General features: G+C 36.6%; 1 protein-coding gene across 15 annotated transcripts in view; it reads right to left on the reverse strand.

Moving 5' to 3' along the window:
- The window catches only part of RALGAPA1 (Ral GTPase activating protein catalytic subunit alpha 1), a 269144-nt gene that overhangs the window by 87317 nt on the left and 157352 nt on the right, over positions 1–24475 (reverse strand). For all 15 annotated transcript variants that reach the window (XM_045059797.1, XM_045059798.1, XM_045059796.1 and 12 more), the window contains 4 exons: positions 14211–14345; positions 13621–13804; positions 4293–5157; positions 1657–1728 (listed from right to left, as the gene is read on the reverse strand). In XM_045059797.1, the coding sequence (XP_044915732.1) occupies positions 1657–1728; positions 4293–5157; positions 13621–13804; positions 14211–14345 (1256 nt within the window). The remainder of the gene's footprint in view (positions 1–1656; positions 1729–4292; positions 5158–13620; positions 13805–14210; positions 14346–24475) is intronic.

The raw sequence follows: 24475 nt of genomic DNA on the forward strand, positions 1-24475 counted from the left end.
TCAGGGTTGGCGGGTTGGAGCCCCGCCTCAGACTCTGCTGACAACTCAAGAGCCTGGAGCCTGCTTCAGATTCTGTCTCTCTGTCAAAAATAAACAGATTTAAAAAAAAAAAAAAGGAATTTTAAAGAGAGAAAGTTATAAGTCAGAGTTGTTTGATATGGGAAAGGAATGAATTATCTTTACTATGCATTCCTATAGAATAATGATGGCATACGGTTGGCTTGATTCAAATTAGTTCCTTAATCGTCAGAATCACTGAATTTAATTTATAAGATGTGACTAATGTGTGTTAAAATGTGACTGTGTGGAGGAAGATGAAAGGTTAGGAACTATTGTTCTACCAGACTTTTATATAAGAGGTCAAACATTTGAATTGAATCCTTAATGAGGTTAGAATAAAGATGATCATTTGACTATAAGGAAGGGCTTAAAAAACAAAGAAGCGGTTTATAATAATTACTCTGAGAAACAAGGTAAGAAGTAAACAAGGGATAAGAAATTTGCCGAACAGTAGAGAAGGTATTGATGAAGTTAAGGAGCATGAATCTACAATAACTCCTATATCACAATGGTTTGAACATTTTCTCTAGTAATATACCTCTGCCTAGGAGTAGAGAAAGTAGATGTTAAGAATGATTCCAATTGGAGAACTGATTGGAATTAATATATATATTGATTATCTACATACCTACATATATAAACTTAAATGGAAGAGTAGTTTTGAAAATGCCAGAAATAGTATTTTTATAGTTGACAATGTGCGAATTAGCTGGACAGGGCAAGTGAAATCAGAGGTTGGTGGCAGACTGACCGTGGAAACAGAAAAAGCAAAAAACTGGAAACATGAAAGTACAAAACAGCAGCTGACAAAGATGTGAGAGAGTGAGAAATGGATGTTAAGTAGGTTGTGGATTTGAGATCTCAGAAATACAGGCATTCTGAGTAATGGTAACATTCAAAGCATCGCTTTATTAATGTGTTTCTAGTTATACTGCCCCAAAGCACTTACCCATAAATTTTATTTTTTGAGTCTAGAAAAGAAAGTAGCACATATACATGTCAACCTTACAGGAATTCCAGTTAATTGATATTCTGCAATTTCTAGCACTGGTTTCCCAGAAATCTTGTCCATATACATCCCATATGCATCAAGAACCTAGATACCATTAAAATAATGATATAAGAGTTTTACATATCAAAACCTACACGTAAATGGGTACATAATCCAAGAGCTTAATCAGAAATCAGATTTACAGCAATATAATAACCTACATCCATCTTTGTTCCATTAATATTTTTAGTATGTACTAGCTTGTATTCACCAGTCCTTTCACTTGAGACCTCTGAGACTAATCAAAAAGGGTATACTTGTAATATCTACATACAGGAAAACCAAAGGAGATTTTATAGTTTCAATTAGATTTCTGCAATCAAAAGAATTCTGAAATGCATAAAAAAGGGTAAACAATTCCGAGATACCAAATACTTTAACATAGCCCTGAACTTTCTTCAAAAAGCTTATTACTGAAAGGTATAAATAAATGAAATGTAGTTCTTCTCAGAAAGTTAGAAATCAACAATACAGTATTATTCACACATAAAGAGAAATAGCTGACAGTTGCTAGTTATAAATTTGAAGGTTCTCCAACAACTTACCACTGTCTGGAATCCAAGTTCCTAAGTTCTCTCAGTAGTTTCTCATTTTTCTTCAGGAGATGAAAGCTCCTCCTAAACAGAGAGATTTATAAACATTTTCATCACCTTTGCAGTGAACAACATGACAGTCCCGGAAACACTTTCCACTCTACTCATGCAACTCTTAAACACTTTTCTTGCCTTTTCATACTTATAACACAAAGGAGAACAGACCCTAAAAGAAATGTAAAGAATATAGGTCATTATTTCTACTTAGGCCTTCACAGATTTCTGTTAGTGGATCATTATCTATTGGTCACTTCAATTTTTCCTTGCAGAAGCTTATAAAGCTCATATCCAGAAAAATGGACAAAAATATTTGTAGGTTCCTTAAGAGTTCCCTAAAAATATGTAAGAAAGCTGTTCCTAATGAGAAATAAAATACTCACAAAATCTAAATCATTACCAAGTAAGCATATGGATTACCAAGTAATCCAGATGGAATTTGCTTTGCTTTCTTGTTTTACCTTATGGGTATTTTCTACACTATGAAGCAATGTAGAAATTTCACCAAATAGGTTCTATAGGTGCTAAATATGTACAAATTATATTCATCAAATCAATGTTTGCTGTGGCAAAATATAGCTTCCCACCTTTCATTTTTTTAAGAGACAGAATATGGACCATCCTATAGTAAAAGAGAATAGAGTGCACTCCTGTGAGTGGCAATTACCTACGTCTGGACATACCATTCAGACAAACTGTGTTCCTGACAAAATGCCTTTCCCATAAGGTAGAGGATACTCCCTTCTAATAAACGGAAGGATTTAAATTAAGATTATAAACACTGGTCAATCAAGTAGAACTCCATTTCAATGCTTCGCCTGCATTTAAATTACTCTTAAGATTTATTCATCCAGTGATACTTGAGCTCCCCTCTTACTGCAAATTGAACAAAAACAATAAACAATGCTGCTTCTTCCACTTCCCTACAGGTTTTAGTATCAGAAATTTTAAAAATCAAATGTACAGTAATGCTTTACACTAGTGTACAATTTTGGCATTTTATGTACATTATCTAATTTAATTCTCATATTCATGTGAGATGAGAGTTATTTCCTCAACTTATAGTCTGAAGCTTAAAGATTAAATGACTTAACCTGGTTCTTCTGATTTAAATCTAATGCCTTTTCATTTAACTCTTACATGAATACTTTGTGTTTATTTCAAGTTTTTAACATGGTTTTTTACAATATATGTAAGAAAACAAAATTTTAAAAAATGAAATAAAGATTCTTTTCTTGATTTGATGCTAAATCTTGAGTTAAGTTCTCTGATACAAACAAGAAAAGATCATACCGCTGTCACTCTAAAAAACCTGTTAGGCTGATGTGACATAAAAAGAAATACGTATTTCGGCTCCGCTCCCAGTTCCTGACACAGAGCTCCTAAAACTCTTGTGATTTCCTGAGTGACGAAGGTGACAGGAACATCTTACATAGAGTGCCTAAATCCCTTCCAATTCCTTGGTAACAGAAACATCTTTGTTCTGATGAGGTGATGCTTGGTGGGCTCCTAGAAAACTTCAGGATAGGGCTTGGACATTAGAAAGCACAAACCATGATTAGGAGCTTGGAACTTCAGAGGCGGCTCAGTTGGTTAAGCATCTGACTCCTGGTTTCGGCTCAGGTCGTATCTCACGATTTGTGAGTTCGAGCCCCGCATCAGGCTCTGTGCTGCTGGTACAAAGCCTGCTTGGGATTCTCTCTCTCCCTCTCTCTGCCCTTCCCCTGCTAGCACTCTGTCTCCCTCAAAATAAATAAATAAGCTTAAAAAAATAAAAATAAAAAGAAGCTTGGAACTTTCAGCCTCCCTATGGGGAAGGGAGAATGGTAATAATTACTCATACCTATATGAAGAGGTATTCATAACAATCCCTACACTATGAGGTTCAAAGAGCTTCCCGGTTAGTCAACTCAATTCAATGTGCTGGAAGGGTGGCAGACCCCAACTCCACAGAACAGAAGCTCCTGCAACTTGGGATCCTTTCAGACTTCACCCTACATGCCTCTTCATCTCTATGTTCATCTGTACCTTTAACTAACCTTTATAATAAACCGCTAAATAGAAGTAAATGTTTAATGAGTCATTATAGTGAATTATCATTATAGGTGGTTATCCGATTTGTAGCTAGTTAGTTTTAAGTATGGACTTGCAACTTTTGTCTGAAGTGGGAGGCAGAACTTGTGGGTCTGAGCCCTTAATCTGTTTGTGCTGACTCCAGTTAGTGCTGGAACTGCCTGGTGTGGAAAACCCACATTTGGTGTCAGAAGCGTTATAAGAAAAAATAGTTTTTCCTATCAGTTTACAAGAAGGTTGGGAAAAAAAGATTTCTTTCAATTATATGAGCTATAATTTCTTTTTTTTTAATTTTTATTTTTTATAATTTCTAAGTCATAGTTCTACTACTCATTATGAAAATGTTAATAGTTAATTTATTGAGTTTTATTTTTATTCCCTTGAATCCTGATCTGAAATCTGTCCAGTGGCCAAACAACTAATTGGCAGATAAAATTTAGTGAGGAAAAGAACAGAGACCAAAATGCTTGATCAAAAGATGAATAAGATTAATGTTAAAAAAATTCTTTTATTCTTACCTTTTGTCCCAGGAGTTCATTCCCAATATGCTAAGAAGCAATCTGCAATAATAAAATGCTGACTGAGGCTTTTGAGGTGTTGGTTCATCTTGCTCCACAGCTTTCATGTTTAAGTCATTAAAGTGTTTCTCAACAAATTCTTTTTCCTCTGTATGCTGCTTAAGGATAGCATTAATAACATCATTTTCCTGTTTTTCAGAAATGCACACAGGTTGTGGAGCAGGAATATTAAGTGAAATTCCAGTTCTCTGTAAGCATTCAGGACTAGTTATACCTAAATATTGCAAAAGCTCATCAAGAACATCTTCTTCATCTCTTATGGTATCCCAAGTTGGTACAGTTTCTCTAAATCCTCTTTTAAACTGGAGGGAAACCCCATCATTTACTGTTATATCTTCTAAGCATTCATTAGATGTAGGAGGCTCTTCGGCCTTCTCTTGACGAGATGATGAAAGTATGAGAGATGTAGGTTCTGACAAGCCACTTACAGGAGGTGGTCCATACAGGATGGCAGAATCCCAGGAATATTTTCCGGAGAGATCACGTACTATGATTCTGACATTTGAATTGGCTGATGCAAGGCCAGCTGATAAACCTCCTCCAGGTATACTCTCTTCTGATCTGATCTGGATACAGGACACTAAGGTTGTATTGTTCAACACAAAGAACTGGATATTTGGACTCTCAAAAAGTTCAGGAGAAAGTTCAGTACTTTCACTGTAATGATTGTCATGATTTTCACACACCTGACTTGTTAACATAGCAGGACCACCACTCATTGGATAATGGCCCAAGTGATTTACCAGATGTGTAATAACAGTGCGGGCGGCTATAGAGATTAATCCTTGTTGCATCTGAGTTTTCACTAGAAATAAGAAATATAAGTGAGTGGGGATACTGCTGCTTCCTAGGTAGGAAGTCATGTAACAATGAAATTTTTAGAAAACAAATGGAGATTTCATCACATTATCAAAATCATATTCAAATATTAGAGTAAATATTTTCAATTTAGATTCTGTTTTATAAGAATGATGGCAAAGAAGAAAACTCTTGATGAAGTTTTGTTAATTTTTTTAAAAAGCCCTTTTCGAAGTTTTGCTTATGGATTCACAATTTAAACTTAAGCCTTTATAAAGAAATCACACTTTCTTTTTTTTAAAGCTTTATTTATTTATTTAGAGAGAGAGCGTGTGAGCAGAGGAGGGGCAGAGAGAGGGCAAGAAGAATCCCAAGCAAGCTCCGCGCTATCAGTGCAAAGCTCAATGCCAGGCTCAAACTCACAAACTGTGAGATCATGACCTGAGCCGAAATCAAGAACTGGACGGTTAACCTACTGAGCCATCCAGGCACCCATGTAAATCATACTTGCAAAGAAGGATCACAAGTCTTATAAATCACTTAAAATCACTCAGTACACAGATTAGAAAGCCAATGAAATCCAACTGATAAATTGCTTATCTCATGAGTAGATTCAGAGAAACTGCATGCCTTAACATGGCATTTAATTATGGTTTTATCAATGATGTAAAAGTTTCAGAGAAAATAATCTTTTACTAAACTTTAGGAGTCAGGATCAATTTAAACAGTGAATCAACGTAACCAGTATATACCATGAAAACTTTCAGGGAAATCATATTTTATGGGCCTGCTTATGTATTGTATTTTTGTAAGATATTCTTTTGGGTCATTGTGGTCCCAGTTAGTTGGATGTCAGAAGCATTTTTTCCCCTTCCTTACGCACATTAGGGAAAGCAAATAGATAAGGAGCATATGCATAGCAAGGAGTAAAAAAAGAAAACAAAGAACACAGCAGTCAGGGGCATGAAATGGCAGGACCTGAAGGAGGAGGAAGAGTGGGGGGAGAAGGAAGACAGAAAACAGAATAAAGGGAGGAAGGAAGAAGTGGAGAGAGACAATAACTTGGCAAAGCCCACTAGCCAAACACTGCTGATGCGACTGCAAGCAGGTTGATGTGGAAGCCAATTCCAAAATGAGTGGTGTCGGGAAGTTGGGGACAGTCTTGATACTTTTCATCTACGAGGCAGGGGAGGAGTTGCCATTGGTAAGGAAGCGCTCATCATTTATGTTAGAAGAGGATGTTTAGTTGTGTGTTTGTATGTGTGTGTACATACAGTGTTGTCTTAGTTATAGACATGATTACAGAATGATTGTGCCTCTATATTGTTCTACCATAGTCATAGAGTGATCTTGTCTGAACACTGTTTATATTCTGAAAGTTAATCATTTGGAAACACTATGGCCTATCTGCCAGAATAAATCTAGATTTGAGAATGTCCTGATGATCAAAGTATTATCTACATAAATTCCTTAGTTTTAAGTGTACTTTGTGATGCATTTTGGCAACTGTACAGAGTTGTGTAACCACCAACATAATATGTAGTAAAATTCCAACATAAAAAATAAATTATATTTTATGTAAATTATATCTCAATAAACTCCACTTTAAAAAAAAGTTTATTGTTGAAAGTGCTGCTATAAACATTGGGCACAAGTGCCCCTATGCATCAGCACTCCTGTACCCCTTGGCCTAAATGTCCATCAACTGATGAATGGATAAAGAAATTGTGGTTTATATACACAATGGAATACTACTTGGCAATGAGAAAGAATGAAATATGGCCTTTTGTAGCAATGTGGATGGAACTGAAGTGTTATGCTAAGTGAAATAAGTCATACAGAGAAAGACAGATACCATATGTTTCACTCTTATGTGGATCCTGAGAAACTTAACAGAAGACCATGGGGGAAGGGAAGGAGAAAAAAAGTTAGAGAGGGAGAGAGCCAACCCATAAGAGACTCTTAAAAACTGAGAATAAACTGAGGGTTGATGGGGAGTGGGAGGGAGAGGAGGGTGGGTGATGGGTATTGAGGAGGGCACCTGTTGGGAGGAGCACTGGGTGTTGTATGGAAACCAATCTGACAATAAATTTCATATTAAAAAAAAGTTTGTAAGGACATTAGCTTGTGCACTGCTCATGTGATGCTTAAAAAGAAGCAAGAGAAAAGAATAGTGTTATATTTTCAAGGCCATAGCCCTCACTGACTACAAGCAGAGATCAGCAAGAAACCAGCTGCTATGCCATTAATAGCAAAAACATCTTTTTCCATTATTCCAACTCTAAAAGAGAACTTTGGTTGACTTTGAAATGTTGGAGTATCAAAATTTTAATCTTCTTCCATTATCAATCATGTTTTATGACCACATACATGTATATATATGAATATTTTTCAGTTTACTTAAAAAGTTCCAATTATATTGAGTTGTTCTTCAATTATAAATATGCCTAGTTCTGAAAATCAGCTATTCAACACTAGATAACACTAAATGATTAACCTTAATTCAATCCTACATTTTTTCAAGACCATATGCAGGTCAAGTAAAAAGATATGTCATTGGATGAAAAAACAGAGAAGTGGCTTGAATGTAGTGTCTGCTTTCCCTTCCCCTCATTAAAACTTAGAATGTAATGAAAGTTCATGCTGTTGGGGACCTTACAGACAATTTAGCCAGTACTCATCATTTTGAACGTGAGGACAAGTGGGTACACAAGAGCTAAGGGATTGGTCTACCAAAGAACAGGGCTGGTCTTTTGCTTCCCAGTTCAGTGTTAGTTCCATCTTTACCACAACTTTAATTTCCGTATTTTTATCTTTTGTTAAAATGCCCTTTTCGGGGCGCCTGAGTCAGTTAAGGGTCTTGAGTCTTGAATTTGGCTCAGGTCATGATCTCATGGTTTGTGAGTTTGAGCCTCATGTCGGGCTCCGACTGACAGCCACGAGCTTGCTTGAGATTTCCTTTCTCTGCCCCTCCCCACTAGTGTTCTCAATTGCTCTCAAAATAAATAAACATTTTTTAAAAATGCCCTTTTCTTTTAGCAAATCACTGTGACATATGGAAACAATTCAACTTTTTTTCCCTGTGTATAGTAACTTCAAAATAGTATTATTTAGCATACCTTAGTATCTATAAAGGCCAGATCAATTGAAAAGCTCATCTAACTAAGACCTAATCACATTTTAAATGGTAATAAAAGGGGTGTCTGGGTGGCTAAATTGTTTGAATGTCCGACTTCAGCTCAGGTCATAGTCTTGCGGTTCGTGAGTTTGAGCCCTGTGTTGGGCTCTGTGCTGACTGTCTGGAGCCTGGAGCCTGCTCTGATTCTGTGTATTCCTCTCTCTCTGCCCCTCCCCCGCTTGTACTCTCTCCCTCTCAAAAATAAACAAACAGAAAAATTTTAATAAAAAATTGTAATTAAAGACATTACAAATTTTTTGATGTATGAAAAGAATTTTCTGTTCTTTCTTTGTCCTCCTCCTTTTGAGTGATAAACTTAAATATATGACTTGTTCTAAGCAATGAATCTTTTTTGTAGAACATTTTTGAGAAGTGAAAGAATATAATTTAATAGAAACATCACAAAACAGAGAAAAATTCCTGACTTCGCCTCTGGCTTGATCTGTGATCTTAGAGAAATCACTGAAACACCTCAAACACCATTTTTCTTTAAGAATAATACAGATTTTTTTTTAATAAAGATGAATTGAAAACTTGTATACAAAGTTGAATATAACAGAAGCAATATAAATCATTCAATTTTGAGAGCATTATAAGTATCACAGGTTTTATGAGTTCCTTTTTCAAACTTACTTATAAATAAACTGCAAGAATGAGCCAGCTCTCCCCAAAACAAAACCCTAGTCCTAGGTTCCTGTCCATCCTATACATCCTCTTCTCAAAGGAAGAGACAGTGGGAATGCAGTTCAAATGAACTCATTTACGAATCTGTCATAATTACTAACGCTGAGAATACTTACAAACTATATTTAGATTTTAGATGTAGGTAACAGCATTTTCTTTCCTAAGCTGCTTCTCTAAACTCAGGATATATATAAATATGGAAGGATAAAAATCTCTCAATTTGTTAATTGGACAATTTTATTTAAAATTTTGAGTTATGAACTATGGAACATATGTATCTCTCCTCAAAATCAATTTAGATATAAAGAAAACATATGAAATTCTCTAATTTAGATATTCAAAATGAAATTCTAAATAACTAGCCTTGTGAGAAAATGTAACATGAAGATATCGATGCTTCTAAGGCTTTGTGTAACTAACACTCATTTAAATAAGTCTATTCAGGGTTGTCTTTTCAGATTGTCAGATTAAACAAACCCTCCAGCATTTGCAGCAAACCCATAATTACAGATTATTACAGCATACAAAAGCAGCAAGACATAAAAAGCTGCTGCAATTCATTGCACTCTAATAGAACATGCAGAGGAAGTTAATTTTGGCAAATGCTTTAAATATTAGCTTTGCATAATATGTATAGGTGAAACTGTAATTAGGACAAAATGAATCCTTTGGAGCCTCCTTTCACTCTGACCCTGCAAATGATGACTTTTTGCTAATAAGACTACTGCTATTTGACAAAAAGCCAACTTTACTACCTTGCTTTATTATTTAGTAAATTTAATAATTACACCTACTCCTGCCAATAGTCCTCAAATCAGACTTGTTCAATCTAATACTGAGCTTATTAGGGACACTCTATGTTTAGAAGTCTTTGGCCAAAAAAGTGCTTGAAGATGATGAAACATGCCTTAGACAAGGGCACAATGATTAGTCACTTTGCCATATTAAAAAAAAAAAAAAAAAAAAAACGAACACAGCATGTTGTCACTATAGACCACAGGATCACCTGCTGTTGGCTTACAGCTGTTCCTAAAAGGTTCTGCATTAATCTGGTCCTTTATACCTTTAAGAAAGTCCAAAGGGAACAACTTAGCACATTTAGAGAACAATACTCCACAGAGTATTTGGTATCAATATAAAACTCATCTATTTAAATCTTTACCTTTGTGTCTTTTACTGTAACTGTTAATGGTACAGTAAATTTTGTCTGAAATACATTAAAAACTCCCTTTACATAAGTAAACTACTTATTTCACGGTTTAACAAGTGTGCTATACTGCCCTCAGGCTTCATCATTTTACCCTTTTGAGAATAATGCAAAAAGTAACTAATCTTTTCAGATAATTTTGCTTTTAAGTAAAATAAACAGTTTTACTATACCAAATCTAAAGAATTAAATATATAAAGTTGTCTATGTATCAATTATGATCTAAATTATTTTGCTATACTATGCTTCCCAGTATATCTCGACTATATCTGAGCTTCAATTTAAATCTTATATTCTTATTTCAGTTCTGTATACAGCTGACCCTTGAAAAATATGGGGGTTAGGGCACTGATCCCTCCATGCAGTGAAAAATCCACGTTTTAACTTTTTACTTCTCCCAAACTTAACTGCGAATAGCCTATTGTTCACACAAAGCCTTACCAACAACATAAGCAGTTGATTAACACACATTTTGAATGTTTTTTTGTATTGTATACTGTATTCTTATAATAAAGCTAAAGAAAAGAAAATCATAAAGGAGAAAAAATATATTTATAGTAAAAAAAAAAAACTCCATGTGTCAGTGGACCTGCACAGTTCAAACCCATACTGGTCAAGGGTCAACTGTATTTGTGTTTTAGAGAAACTATTAGCAATTTGTGACCAATCCCAAACCCTAGCCCTATTTCTTTGATGTGTAACTTCATATCTTTATTTGCATTCTATGTCACCAATCCATCATCATGGCCACATCTTAGATGTCTTGAACATTTATAACTATTACACCTTTAAAAATCAAACTCGTCCAGGGCACCTGAGTAGCCCAGTCGGTTCAGTGTCCAACTCTTGGTTTCGGCTCAGGTCATGATTTCACAGTTTGGGACACTGAGCCCCACGTTGGGCTCTGTGCTGACAGTATGGAGCCTGCTTGGGATTCTCTCTCTTCCCTCTTTGTCCCTATACAATTTGCATACTTTTTCTCTCTCAAAATAAATACACTTAAAAAAATTTTTTTAAATTAAATAAAAATCAAACTCTCACTTAATAGCTTACTCTTCTTTGACCACAATCTCTCATCTAGTAATTTTCCCATTCTGTTTTGTAGAGTCCTTGGAGAGGGCTGTTAGGAGATGGACAGAATAGAGTTCAGTGGGATCCAAGGCCTCCACCCTGCTGCAGCTCTGCTTTTATCAGTTTTACAAAATGGGCTTCCTTGTGAAATTTATTTGCAGGGGTTCCACTGCTTAAAAACTCATTTTAAAAACTACTGTCCTAACATACTGATGCTCTCAGTGATTCTCAACCTCAGCTGCATATTAACCACCCACAAAGCCTTAAAAAATCCTAGCAATCCCAAATCAATATATCAAAATCTCTATGGATGCGAACAGAGCAGCAGTATTTCAATGTGCAACCAAGGCTGAGCATCACTGTTCTAACTTACTAGCAACATTTACTTTCTGATTCAATGAATCACTCCATTTTCTTCCAACTTATTAGCCATTTCCTAGCATCAGTTCAACCCTCACCAAGCCTTGATTCCATGGCTAAACCATATACCAACATTCTGAAAACCACAGTTCCCAGGTATTCTGCCACATCCACCTTACTGAATGCTGGCTGGTGCAACTAAAATTTTGTAGTTTCCATTTTCTGTTGGACTCTCAATAACATCTGCTAATTCCCTTAATCTACTTCCATCTTCTTTTTCTTTCTGGGTCAGAATAAGGACTAATATTAGCATCTATACTTTCTAGCTCACTCTTCAGGAGCTTCACCCTACTAATGATCCCCTTGCCATCTTCCTTCTCAGTTTATAGAAGTTCAAGTCGCTTCATCCTTAGAAATCCTTTACCTCTGCTGAGAATTATTTTTTAGCTTACTTACTGTCTTATCATTTATCTTTCTTTTTTATACAGTCCAGATTCTTTAAAGAGTACTTTTGACAAATGGCTCTATCTCTTTAACTCCTCTTTGCTCTTCAACCCACAGCCATCCACTTCTCCCTCCTACTTCTCTGCTGAAACTAAAGCAGACATATTTTTCAGTCTTTCTGCATCTGGCCTATCATTTAATACCATTACCCAATCTTTTAAATATCTTTCTCCTGTTTTTGTTTCTGAGAAATTATTCTCTCCCAGTTTTCCTTCCTTTCCAACTTTTTTCTTCTCAGAATACACACATACGTGCGCGTGTGTGCGTGCAGACAAATATAGATTCCTAACAAAGACCTTTCTGCTACGATTGAGATCTGCATATACAACAAACTGCCCACTAGCGGTCTTCATATGATTATCCAACATTCATCCCAAACTACACCATTTGCAATATTGCACCTCCTCATTCTCCTTCCCAAACCTCTAGCCTTTCTCATATTCTTGGTCTACTTTGGGAGAGATCTAACCAATTTAGGCCTTTAGCAATTCTTGGTAGGCCTATTGCAACAGCTTCATGATTGGTTTCTCTGATCCTGGTTTAACTTTCCTAAAATCAATCTTTACCAGAGATCAGCAAACTTTTTCTGTAAGGGGCAGACAGTAAATATTTTCAGCTTTCTGGACCACATGATCTCGTTTGCAGCTATTCAACACTACTGTTGTTGCACAAAAGCCGACACAATGATACATAAATGAAAGCATGGATGTGTCCCAATAAAACTTTATTTACAGAAACAGGTGGCAGGCATGGGCCATAATCTGCCAACTCCATAAAACACTGCTTTCAAACTGCTCTCAGTACTAATTTTCTCATGTATATAACCTTCTTAAAACCCTTCAATAATTTGCTGGGTTCCTCTAAACTACCTCTGTGTCTTAAGTGTACTTTTATTTTTATACTCGTATTTAAAGGTTATTTATTTACATCTTTCTCTTATATCTGAAAGTAAACTCTCTGAATGTAGAAACAATGTGGCTTAAAAAAAAAGTTACTGAGTTCACTACCTACCAAGAACTGTACAAAGGGTTTTACACATATTATCTTATTCAGGACTCAAAACAACCACGAGGGAATAAATATTATCAGCCCTATTTTATAGATAAGGAAACAGACATAGCCACTCAGCTAGTAAATGAGAGTCAAAATTCAATACCACATTTTTTAGACTCCAAAGCTAAATCTCTTATTCCATTATAGAAATCTTATGATGTATAAAGTATCAAAAAAACCTTACCAGAATAACTTCACTAGAAGTATAAAGGGAGTGTCATCACATATAATCTTAGTAACTGTGTTTCTGAAGTTATTTTTTAAACTAAAAATGAACTTTGCTAGAATACACATGGTGAGATACAGAACTACAAAGTAAGATATACTCATCTCCATTATTTTTACTTATGGCCTCAAATCATACTTTGAGAGAATCCAAGCAATAATACTGTCCTAAAGTGAATTCCTTTTACCTTCTGTCACTGGCTGAAGTTTAGAAGATCGTTCTGAATCTGGAGAGTGAAGAGGTTCAGGCTCTTTCAGACTTTCCAAATGCATAAAAGGGTCATAATCTACAGATGCCAAGTCAGAGAGGCTCATTGGAAAATACCTTGGATTGCTAAAACACTGAGCTCCATAAACACACCCATGTAATACCTGGAAGTACGAGGGAAAACAGTTTTCCTTTTCAGTGAAGACAAATAAATAAAGATAAATGGAGAAAAATGACAACTGGTAATACAAGAGCTTGAAAAAATTTTTAAATATTTTAAAACTCAGTTCTTCAATCAAGGTAAAATTTAATGCCTTTTAAAAACAAGAATGAGTAAATTTAACTAATGATTCTCACATTCCATAAGGATTTGACTCCTTTCAAAAATCTGCAGTAAAGCAGAAGCATCTTGTAGGAAGAAGTTTTAATTACTCTTAGGTACTATAAGATAAATTTATGTTCTTAGAAAATATCTAGCTCTAAAAACAAAAATGTGATACCAAGAAATGTTATTTCTTTAGGTTTTAAAAACTGTGGTTGCCAAATAAACAATAAAGCAAATAAGGTTACCTTATAAATGCAATTGAGGACAGATTTTTCTATTTTATCATTTTCTGCTCCTGTAGCATGGACTGGTTGGAGCAGTGTCTTTAGAGGTAAGGCCATGATCCAGTCCAGGAGGCACAGAAGTAAGGATACAACCAACTGTAACAACAACAAAAGAGATGATTATGACTGTAAACTCACAAAATAAGAGCTTTAATACATTTAACAGAAATTCACCAACTTATTTTTTGTCTTCCAAAATTTATTTCAGGAATAAAATCAACCCTAATTCTACTATGAATATTTACTTAGATCTGATTTTAAGATATTGTATATGAACATTATGGTGGGTTTCTTCCTCGTATTTTAAAGCCAGCACAATGGAACTTTAAGTGTAATAAACAGGACGGCAAAAATTATTTAAAATTCCTATAAAACGCTGAGCCTAAAACAGAACAGACATCAATTAGCTTGACTTATTTAAAACTGTTCAATGAATAGATCACAAATGAAAGGCTGAGTTCACATATATCAAAAATATTTCTACATTCCTTTTAAAGAACAAAAAGAACCAATAAAACATCAAAAAACTGACATCCTCAATATAACCAAAAAACAGAACATCCAGACTTCAAATTATCTGTGAGTAGAAACTGTCAGCAAATCCCAGCAAGCTTTTCCTCATTATCCCATTACAAACTTTCATGAAGAGCAAGGGCAGTTTAGGAAAAACTGTAAAAGAGAAGCAAGAACTAGGTATAAAGCTAAAAACCAAGTCAGAAAGAAAAAGTTACCCTAAGTATGAGAATATTGAAAAAGTGTACTGGTAGATATGGAGTAGAAAAAAGGACTTAAAAGTACACACAGGAAAGGTAATGCTTTGGAGAAGAAGAATGTTAAGAAGGAATAGGGAGACATCCTGTGGCAAACATGTAGTAAAAAGAAAAAGCAGAATTTAGGATCCTGCAAGACTTAAACAAATTTTAAAAATTGATGGGCTTATAATTTCTCTCCTCCTTAAAAAGCATCATCTAATAAACTGATGGATCTACAATTCCTCCCCTTAAAAAGACAATAAAGACACTAAACTTTGTTGAATCACCAGATGAGGGAGCTCTTGAAGTAGGAATCTTATAAACCACCCCAAGCCACCAGTCCTATTCACAGAAATGCAGAAGCAACCTTCATCTATATAAAACTATTAGAAAACAAAAAATGAGAATCTAAACAGTTCAACTGATGAAACCCCTGCTCAAAAAACCCATTTATGAAGGAGAAGAAAACTATAACACAACATTCTAATCTAAATTACATATTATCAAACAGCATTTTTAAAAAAATATATTTATTATCAAGTTAGCTAACATACAGTATATACAGTATGCTCTTGGCTTCGGGAATAGATTCCCATGATTCATTATTTACATACAACACCCATGTTCCTTCCAACAAGTAAAAGCATTTAGATATGGAGGACAAAGAAAACCCCATCTTAAATCAGAAATTAAAAACTAAGACTAGAATTCTTAGAATTTAGAAATTAAAAACTAAGAACTAAGAAAGGAAGAATTGTTTCATGTCAAGAAAAGAAGTAAAATGACAAAATCATATGAGAAATGAAGCCTAGATTACAGGATGCCTAAAGAAGAATAAATTTGAAAAAAACAAAAACAAAATTTAATATGGGGCTTTGAAGAATAGTGGGAAAACAATTAAAAGAATAAAAACGAGATTTAAAATAAGATAAAAAGTGTCAGAGAAAAAATGTTTGAGATAAAGAGAGAAAAAGAATATCCAATTTACATATTTGGAGTCTCTGTATATATACATGTTAAAAAGGTTCACCAGAAGCCAGGACAAACTGACCTGCAATAATCAACTCTAACACATATCCTGGTAAAACTTTAAAAGTAAGACTTCAAACATAAAGAAAAAAGATATCCTTAGGGCCTCCTGGAAAAAAAGATGCAATAATTTAGAAGGGCAAGAGAATAAAACAGGCTTCAGACTTCTCAAAAACAATACACAAAGCAAGGCAACATTTAAAAAAAACAAAAAACTTCAAGGAAAGTAAATGTGAACCTAAGGATTCTATACCTAGCAAAGATGTTTCTCAAGTATCAGGGTTACAAAAAAAGTTTTAAATATACCAGCCCTCAGGGAATTCTGTATTTATGGGCCTGTCCTGAAGAATAAAGATGAACTTCATCTAACCAAATAGTTGACTGAGGAACTTCAGCAAAAAGAATGGTATTTGATACACGTAGTTACAAAAGCTAAGACTAAAAAAATAAAGGTAGAGATGCGCGTGGAAGAATCATTTATTACATGACTTATCCTATGTGTTATATGTAGAAATAAAGTAACTAAAAATGGAGGCAAAGAGAGAAAAAAAGTAAAATAAGCTCATTTATTAACGTATATGCGATGAGATAAAGGATACCATTAAATAATCACAAACCACACAAAAAAAGTGTTTCAAAAAATAAAAGGTTAAGAAAGCAAGGAAATAAAAGTATTTTTAAAAGGCATACATAGAAATGTAACCACAAGAACAAAGTACAAAATTCCCTGAATACCAAAAGGAACTTAAAAAATAGAACAAAGGAAATATATCTTGTCGACAAAGAAACACAGACGCAAATTAGAATTCAAACCAAAAAGCACTCATGTTAAAAGCTACAACTCAAACGAAATGAAGACTTATGGGTATCTATGTATCAAATAACACAGTGACTATCGTTATAAAGCAAAAACTACAATAGATGCAAAGAAATATAAAAACATTTAGCAAACTTTAACACACCACTCAGTATAAGACAGATCAAGTGGACAAAATACAGGCATACTTATTTTATTGTGCCTCACTTTACTGTACTTCACAGGTACTGTGTACTTTACAAATTGAAGGTTTGTGGCAACCCTGTCTTAAGCAAGTGTTTAACCACCATTTTTTGACAGCATTTGTTCACTTTGTGTCTCTGTGTCACATACTGGTAATTCTCACAATATTTCTAACTTTTCCATTTTTATTGTTATTATGTTTATTTTGGTGATCTGTGACCTCTGATGTTATTACTGTAATTGTTTTGGGGTGCTACAAACTGTGTCCATGTAAGTTAGCAAACTTAATCAGTAAACATTGTGTGTGTTCTGACTGCTTCATTAATCAGCTATTCCCCATCCTTTCTCCTCAGGCCGCCCTATTCCCTGAAACACAACAATACTCAAATTAGGCCAATTAATAATCTACAATGGCCTCTAGTGTTCAAGTGAAAGAGTCACGTGACTCTCACTTTACTCAAAAGCTAGAAATTAAATTTAGTGAGGAAGGCATGTCTAAAGTCAAGACAAGCTGAAAGCTAGGCTTCTTGTGCCAAACAGCCTAGATGTGAATACAAAGGAAAAGTTTTTGAAGGAAATTAAAAGTGCTACTCTAGTGAACACATAAATGATAAGAAAGCAAAACAGCTGTGTTTGCCAATACAGAGAAAGTTTTATGGTTTGGATGGAGGATCAAACCAGCTGCAAAATTCCTCACGTCAAAGCCTAACCCAGAGCAAGGCTCTAACTCCCTTAAATTCTATGAAAGCTGAAGGAGGTAAGGAAGCTACAGAAAAGAAGTCTAAAGCTAGCAGACATTGGTTCATTAAGTTTAAGGAAAGAAATCATCTACATAACATAACAGTGCAAGATGAGGCAGGAAATGGTGATACAGAGGCTGCAGCCAGTTATCCAGAAGATGCAGCCAAGAAAACTAATGAAAGTAGCTACACTAAACAACAGATTTTCAATGTAGACAAAACAGCCTTCTATTTGAAGAAGATGCATCTAGGACTTTCATGGCTAGAGGGAAGTCAATGTCTGGCTTCAAAGCTTCAAAGGACAGGCTGCCTCTTTTGGTGGGGGCTAATGCAGGTAGTGTCTTTAAGTTGAAGCCAGTGTTCATTTACCATTCCAAAAATCCTTGGGCCCTTAAGAATTATGCTAACTCTATTCTGCCTGTACTCTATACATGGAACAGCAAAGCCCGGATAACATCACATCTGTTTACAACACGGTTTACTGAATATTTTAAGCCCAAGAGCTCTGATGGAGATGCACAATGAGGTTAATGTTGTTTTCATGCCTGCTAACACAACATCCATTCTGCAGCCCCTGGATCAAGGAGAAATTCTGACTTTCGGATCTTATTATATAAGAAAGACATTTCATAAGGTTATAGCTGCCATGGATAGTGATTCATCTGAAGGATCTGGGTAAACCAAATGGAAAACCTTCTGGAAAGGATTCGCCATTCTGGATGCCATTAAGAACATTCATGATTAGGGGTGCCTGGTGGCTCAGTCCATTAAGCATCTGACTTTGGTTCAGGTCATGATCTCACAGTTTGTGAGTTCAGGTCCTGTGTCGGGCTCTGTGATGACAGCAGAGCCTGGAGCCTGCTTCAGATTCTCTGTCTCCCTCTCTCTCTGCCCCTGCCCCACTTGCCCTCTGTCTCTCTCTTCTCTCTCAAAAATAAATGAACATTGGGGCGCCTGGGTGACGCAGTCGGTTAAGCGTCCGACTTCAGCCAGGTCACGATCTCGCAGTCCGTGAGTTCGAGCCCCGCGTCAGGCTCTGGGCTGATGGCTCGGAGCCTGGAGCCTGTTTTGGATTCTGTGTCTCCCTCTCTCTCTGCCCCTCCCCCATTCATGCTCTGTCTCTCTCTGTCCCAAAAATAAATAAAAACATTGGAAAAAAAAATTAAAAAAAAAATAGTATCAAAGAGAGCTTGTCACCAAGAGTCTAAAAATGGCTAGTACGGAATTTGAAGAAATAGATCCCAGTAATTTTAGACACTGATTATTCACTTTATTTTTTTTTTTAATTTTTTTTTCAACATTTATTTATTTTTAGGACAGAGAGAGACAGAGCATGAACGGGGGAGGGGCAGAGAGAGAGGGAGACACAGAATCGGAAACAGGCTCCAGGCTCTGAGCCATCAGCCCAGAGCCCGACGCGGGGCTCGAACTCACGGACCGCGAGATCGTGACCTGGCTGAAGTCGGACGCTTAACCGACTGCGCCACCCAGGCGCCCCGATTATTCACTTTAAAAGGCAAAGCTGAACTTTTAAATCTGATTATCCATTTGGAAAAACAACAAAAATTAACTCCCTATCTCAAAACATACAGAATAACCGTCAAATGGATGAGGGATAAACATTGTAAGGAATGAAACCATACAAGTGCTAGAAGAAAACAGGGGTGAATTCCTCTTTATCCAGGGTACAGTGAAAATTCAGACACAATAAAAGATAAATCGACCACATAAAAACCAATTTTTTCCGTGATCTCCCCCACAAACAATAACAAAAACCCACCGTAAACAAAATCAAAAGGCAAATGAGGGAAAAAAGAGAAAATATTTGTGACATATACCAGTTAAGAGCTAATATCCCTAGTACATAAAAATTTGAGTGGAAAACACCAAAACCTGACAGAAAATGTATGAAAATATGAATAAACAAGTCACAAAAATAAAAAATAAGGCCATTAGTAAATATGAGAGGATATTCAACTTCATTTAAGTGGAAACTACACTGAGATGCCATTGCTCCCCCATCAAACTGGCAAAATGTTCAAAATAAGACACAATGTGTGGATGAGACTCTAGGCAAACAGACACTTAACAGTTGGCTTGTGGTAATGCCAATATTTAACATAATTACCAATCTGTTTACCTTCTGACCCAGCAATTCCACTTCTAGGAATATACCCTGAAGACACATTCCAATAATGTAAAAATACACAGGCACAGAGTGAGTCACTGCAGCACTGTTTGCAATTGCAAAATTCTGAAAATAACCTATACATCCACGTATAGGAGAGTGAGTTGAATAAACTATGGTACACTCACATAATGGAGCACAAACACTACATAGCCACAAAAAAGACCATGGAAGATATTCATCAATTGATGTATTGTGAATTTCCAGGATATCCTGCAAGTAAAAAATCTAAAGTACCAAGGAATACCTAGAATACGATATCTTTTTTTTTTTTTTTTTTGGGACAGAGAGAGACAGAGCATGAACGGGGGAGGGGCAGAGAGAGAGGGAGACACAGAATCGGAAACAGGCTCCAGGCTCTGAGCCATCAGCCCAGAGCCCAACGCGGGGCTCGAACTCACGGACCGCGAGATCGTGACCTGGCTGAAGTCGGACGCTTTAACCGACTGCGCCACCCAGGCGCCCCGAATATGATATCTTTTAACAAACAAGGAGAAAACATAAATGTATCTGCTCATTTGTGTAAAAATAAACAAATAGGCACACCATAAATAAAAAATAAATAAATAAAAACAACAGGGATGGGGAAAAAAACACTAAAATGGAATAGAAACTGAAAAAATGACCTAAATTGTATTTCAAATGAATTATATAACCATACGGAGGTGAGGCTAAGAAGAGAAGAAGGAATCCAAATAACTTTTAAACACAGCTTTTGAACTATATACTCTCTTGGTAACTACATACAGGCATAAATATATTCTGAAACTGTTTTTATTTTTCTATAACTGCACAAGAAGTACTTTGCTGTGGATAAATGTGGACAATGGGAACTAGGTTCTCACTGTTGGGGCTGGTAGTTACAAACATGTAAAGGGGGAGGAAAGATTGAACCTTGTGGTGTTGGGTTAGAATCAGAGGTGTCAAGGTAAAGTCATGGTGTTTTAATACACACAAAGAAACATATATATGCATATATTACATTTTTACATAAAATACATATTATATATTTGTGTGTGTGTGTGTACATATCATCTATTTTCTAGCTCTATCTGGTCAGTGGGCCTAGGGAAAAAAAGACAACCCAATGACAATGTAGACACCTAGCACCTAAATCTATTTCAAAATACTATTTCTATTCAATGGAACCAGAGTTCCTTGGAGAAATGGCCAATTCCAGTACCGGGGAGGGGAAATATAGGCGGGTCTAAAAAATTCTGTGGTGACAGAAATTAAGGATATACTGAAAGGATAATGAGGAGGATATGTCAAAAGGACAAAGAAGCCACTTTGAAGGCCACTCCCACTGGTTAAATCGGGGACCTTTTGAGCTTCAAAATAAAAAATGATAGTAAAGGGGGCGCCTAGGTGGCGCAGTCGGTTAAGCGTCCGACTTCAGCTAGGTCACGATCTCGCGGTCTGTGAGTTCGAGCCCCGCGTTGGGCTCTGGGCTGATGGCTCAGAGTCTGGAGCCCGTTTCCGATTCTGTGTCTCCCTCTCTCTCTGCCCCTCGCCCGTTCATGCTCTGTCTCTCTCTGTCCCAAAAATAAATAAAAAGTTGAAAAAAAAATTAAAAAAAAATGATAGTAAAAAAACTAAGGATTACAGTTCATTGCATAAAGTAAGAATCATGATCTCACACTAGCAAGATGGATAGGGAATAAGAGAAATATCTTCCTTATCACAGAAAACTAATGAAGATAAAAGTAATGACAGAATTAGGAAATCACCATTTGGAGCTATCATAATATTTAATTCTGATAAGCGTTTCAATTGCTGGCAAAACTACTTAGTAATGTTTTAATGAGTGATAGGATATTTATACAGTCTCCAAGTGTCTTCCCACAAGATACTTTTTAATTGGGAAAGGTAAATAGTAAACTGGCTCAAGCTCTTAGCTGCCCCTCAAACCTTTGTGACTGTCCAAGCTGTGTCCCAAAAGGGTAGGAAATGCCAATATACCTATTCAGGATGCTGAAGGACTGCTAATTGCCTATCCCTTCAGCTCCCTGATGCAGGCTAATTGGAAGCCTGACTTTCAAGAAGCAGCTGGGCAAGTTGGGACATTAGTTATACAGTCTAGCCTCTATGAGAGAAATTGAGAGCTGGGTCGTTTTGCTTACTCATTCTATGCTGAGCCAGAGGAAAGAGTCGCTGGGAATGCCGGTGCAAAGAGAACCACCTCTGTTTTGTATGTTTCTAGAGAATTCATGAGTGCCAAGTTCTGTCAGCTCCCAGAAATAGGTGATTCGGGAGCTTCTCACTTAGTGTTGACAAGCTCCTTTCAGGGAGAAGCTGGAGACCTGGTTTTCTTGTTGAAGTCAGCCAGAGGGAGAGAATACAGGGGGAGTGCTCACTGGTTCTTAGGGGCTTCCAGGAGGACTGCAGTCAGCACCTAGATGAAGACTGGTTAGAAGCTGGACTCTCAGACAGCAGCTGGGAAAGTATGTAGTCAAATCTTTTCTAGGGAAACAAAGGAGCACTTGTTAACAGGAGCATGAGCACCTGCTATGGCTATTCCCCAGGGTTCAGCACAGAGGGAACAGGCAAAAAGGACCCTCCACTATTCTATCCCTAGAAAAGATCTGACTGCATTCTTTACCAGCTGCTGCCTGAGGGTCCAGACAGAAACTAGCTGAATGATCCTACACATCAGGCAGTGACAAGCCCTGTTGATTTTCAGAGGCAGGTGACCTGGAAGCCCATCTATGGGGAGGCAGACTTAAAAGCTGGCGGGCTAGATGCGTGTAGTCTAAACACTTCTCTCCTCAGAGAGAAGCTGGGAGTTGGGGGGTTCTCTTCTGATTATATGAAGCTATGCCAAGGGTGGAGTTTATTACAAGAGTACATTCTCAGCATCCGTTATGTATTTTAATGTGGGTATTTTTTCAGTTGCCTGATGTGCAGGATCATTCAACTAGTTTCTAGATTTCTCCAGAGAAATGCTCCATATGTAGCAGTATCTTTGGTGCATCCACAGGCGGAAGAAAATTCAGGAGCCTTCTGTGTCTCTATTTTGGTGACCCCCTCCCCTCTCTGTTTGCTCTTTGTTATTCTTCAAGGTGTTATACTTTGCTAACTTTTCTTACTCTGTAACTTCTCCTTAAGGGATCTCATACATTCCCATAGTTTAATACTACTCATGTGTTGATGATGCCAATAATTTTGTGTTGAGCTTCAAATTTACCACTTTAGGCAAACAGTTGCTTTGCTGCATTTTACTAGGCATTATTCCTTACACGCAATACAATAAAAACGGAAATTCATCTTCAAAAAATCTGCTCTTTTTTTCTTGATTACTGTGGACTTTGTACATTCCACTCTGAGAATTTTTACTCTTTATTTTCTTAGCCTTATCAAGACATCAATTCTTACATTGATGATTATAATAATTACCATATTATTTTTTTTAAGTCAACATTCACACTTTTAAGTGATCTTTCACAAATCTAGTATTTCATAGTACATTAAAGAGCCTTCCAAAATGTCACTTAAAAAAATTTTTTTTTCTGGGGGTGCCTGGGTGGCTCAGTCAGTTGGGTGTCTGACTATGGCTCAGGTCATGATCTTGTAGTCTGTGAATTCAAGCCCCCTGTTGGGCTCTGTGCTGATAACTCAGAGCCTGGAACCTGTTTCGGATTCTGTGTCTCTCTCTCTGCCCTCCCATACTCAGGCTCTGTCCATCTCTCTCTCAGAAATAAACATTAAAAAAAATTAAAAAAATAAATAAAACAAGTTTTTCATGTTTATTTATTTTTGGGGGGGGGGAGGGAGGGAGGGAGAGAGGAGCACTTGTGTGCGCAGAGCACGAGCAGGGCAGAGAGGGAGACACAGAATCCAAAGCAGGGTCCAGGCTCCAAGCTGTTAGCACAGAGTCTGACATGGGGTTCGAATTCATGAACTGCAAGATCATGACCTGAGTTGAAGTCGGACATTTAACTGACCGAGCTACCCAGATGCCCCCAAAAAACTCACTTAAAAATTTTTATTTATTTTGAGAGAAAGGGGGAGAGTGAGTGAGGGAGGGGCAGAGAGCAAGGGAGAGAGAGAATCCCAAGCAAGCTCCATGCTCCTCATGGAGCCTGATGTGAGGGCTCAATCACAACTGTGAGATCATGACCTGAGCCAAAATCAAGAGTTGGACGCTTAACTGACTAAGCCACACAGGCATCCCCAAAAGGTCATTTTCAAAAAAAGGACTTTCACAAAGGTCCAAAGTTCTTAGTCTGGCATCCAAGGCTCTCCATATCCTGACCCTTTTCTATCTCTGATGCCTAATTTCCCTTCTCTGAAGCATACACTTCACATCCTATAATATCTAAATGCCTATTGTTCTCCCATAACATACCATACATTTTATACCTACATGATTTTATACATGCTATTCCCTACAACTGGAATAACATTTTGACTCCAATTCTTGTCTCCATTTATGTAGAAAACCCTATCATCTTTTAGAAGTTTTCCCCTGGGGTGCCTGGGTGGCTCAGTCAGTTAAGCAATTGACTTCGGCTCAG

Source organism: Felis catus, chromosome B3 (genome assembly GCF_018350175.1).
Source record: "Felis catus isolate Fca126 chromosome B3, F.catus_Fca126_mat1.0, whole genome shotgun sequence".
NCBI lineage: Eukaryota > Metazoa > Chordata > Mammalia > Carnivora > Felidae > Felis > Felis catus.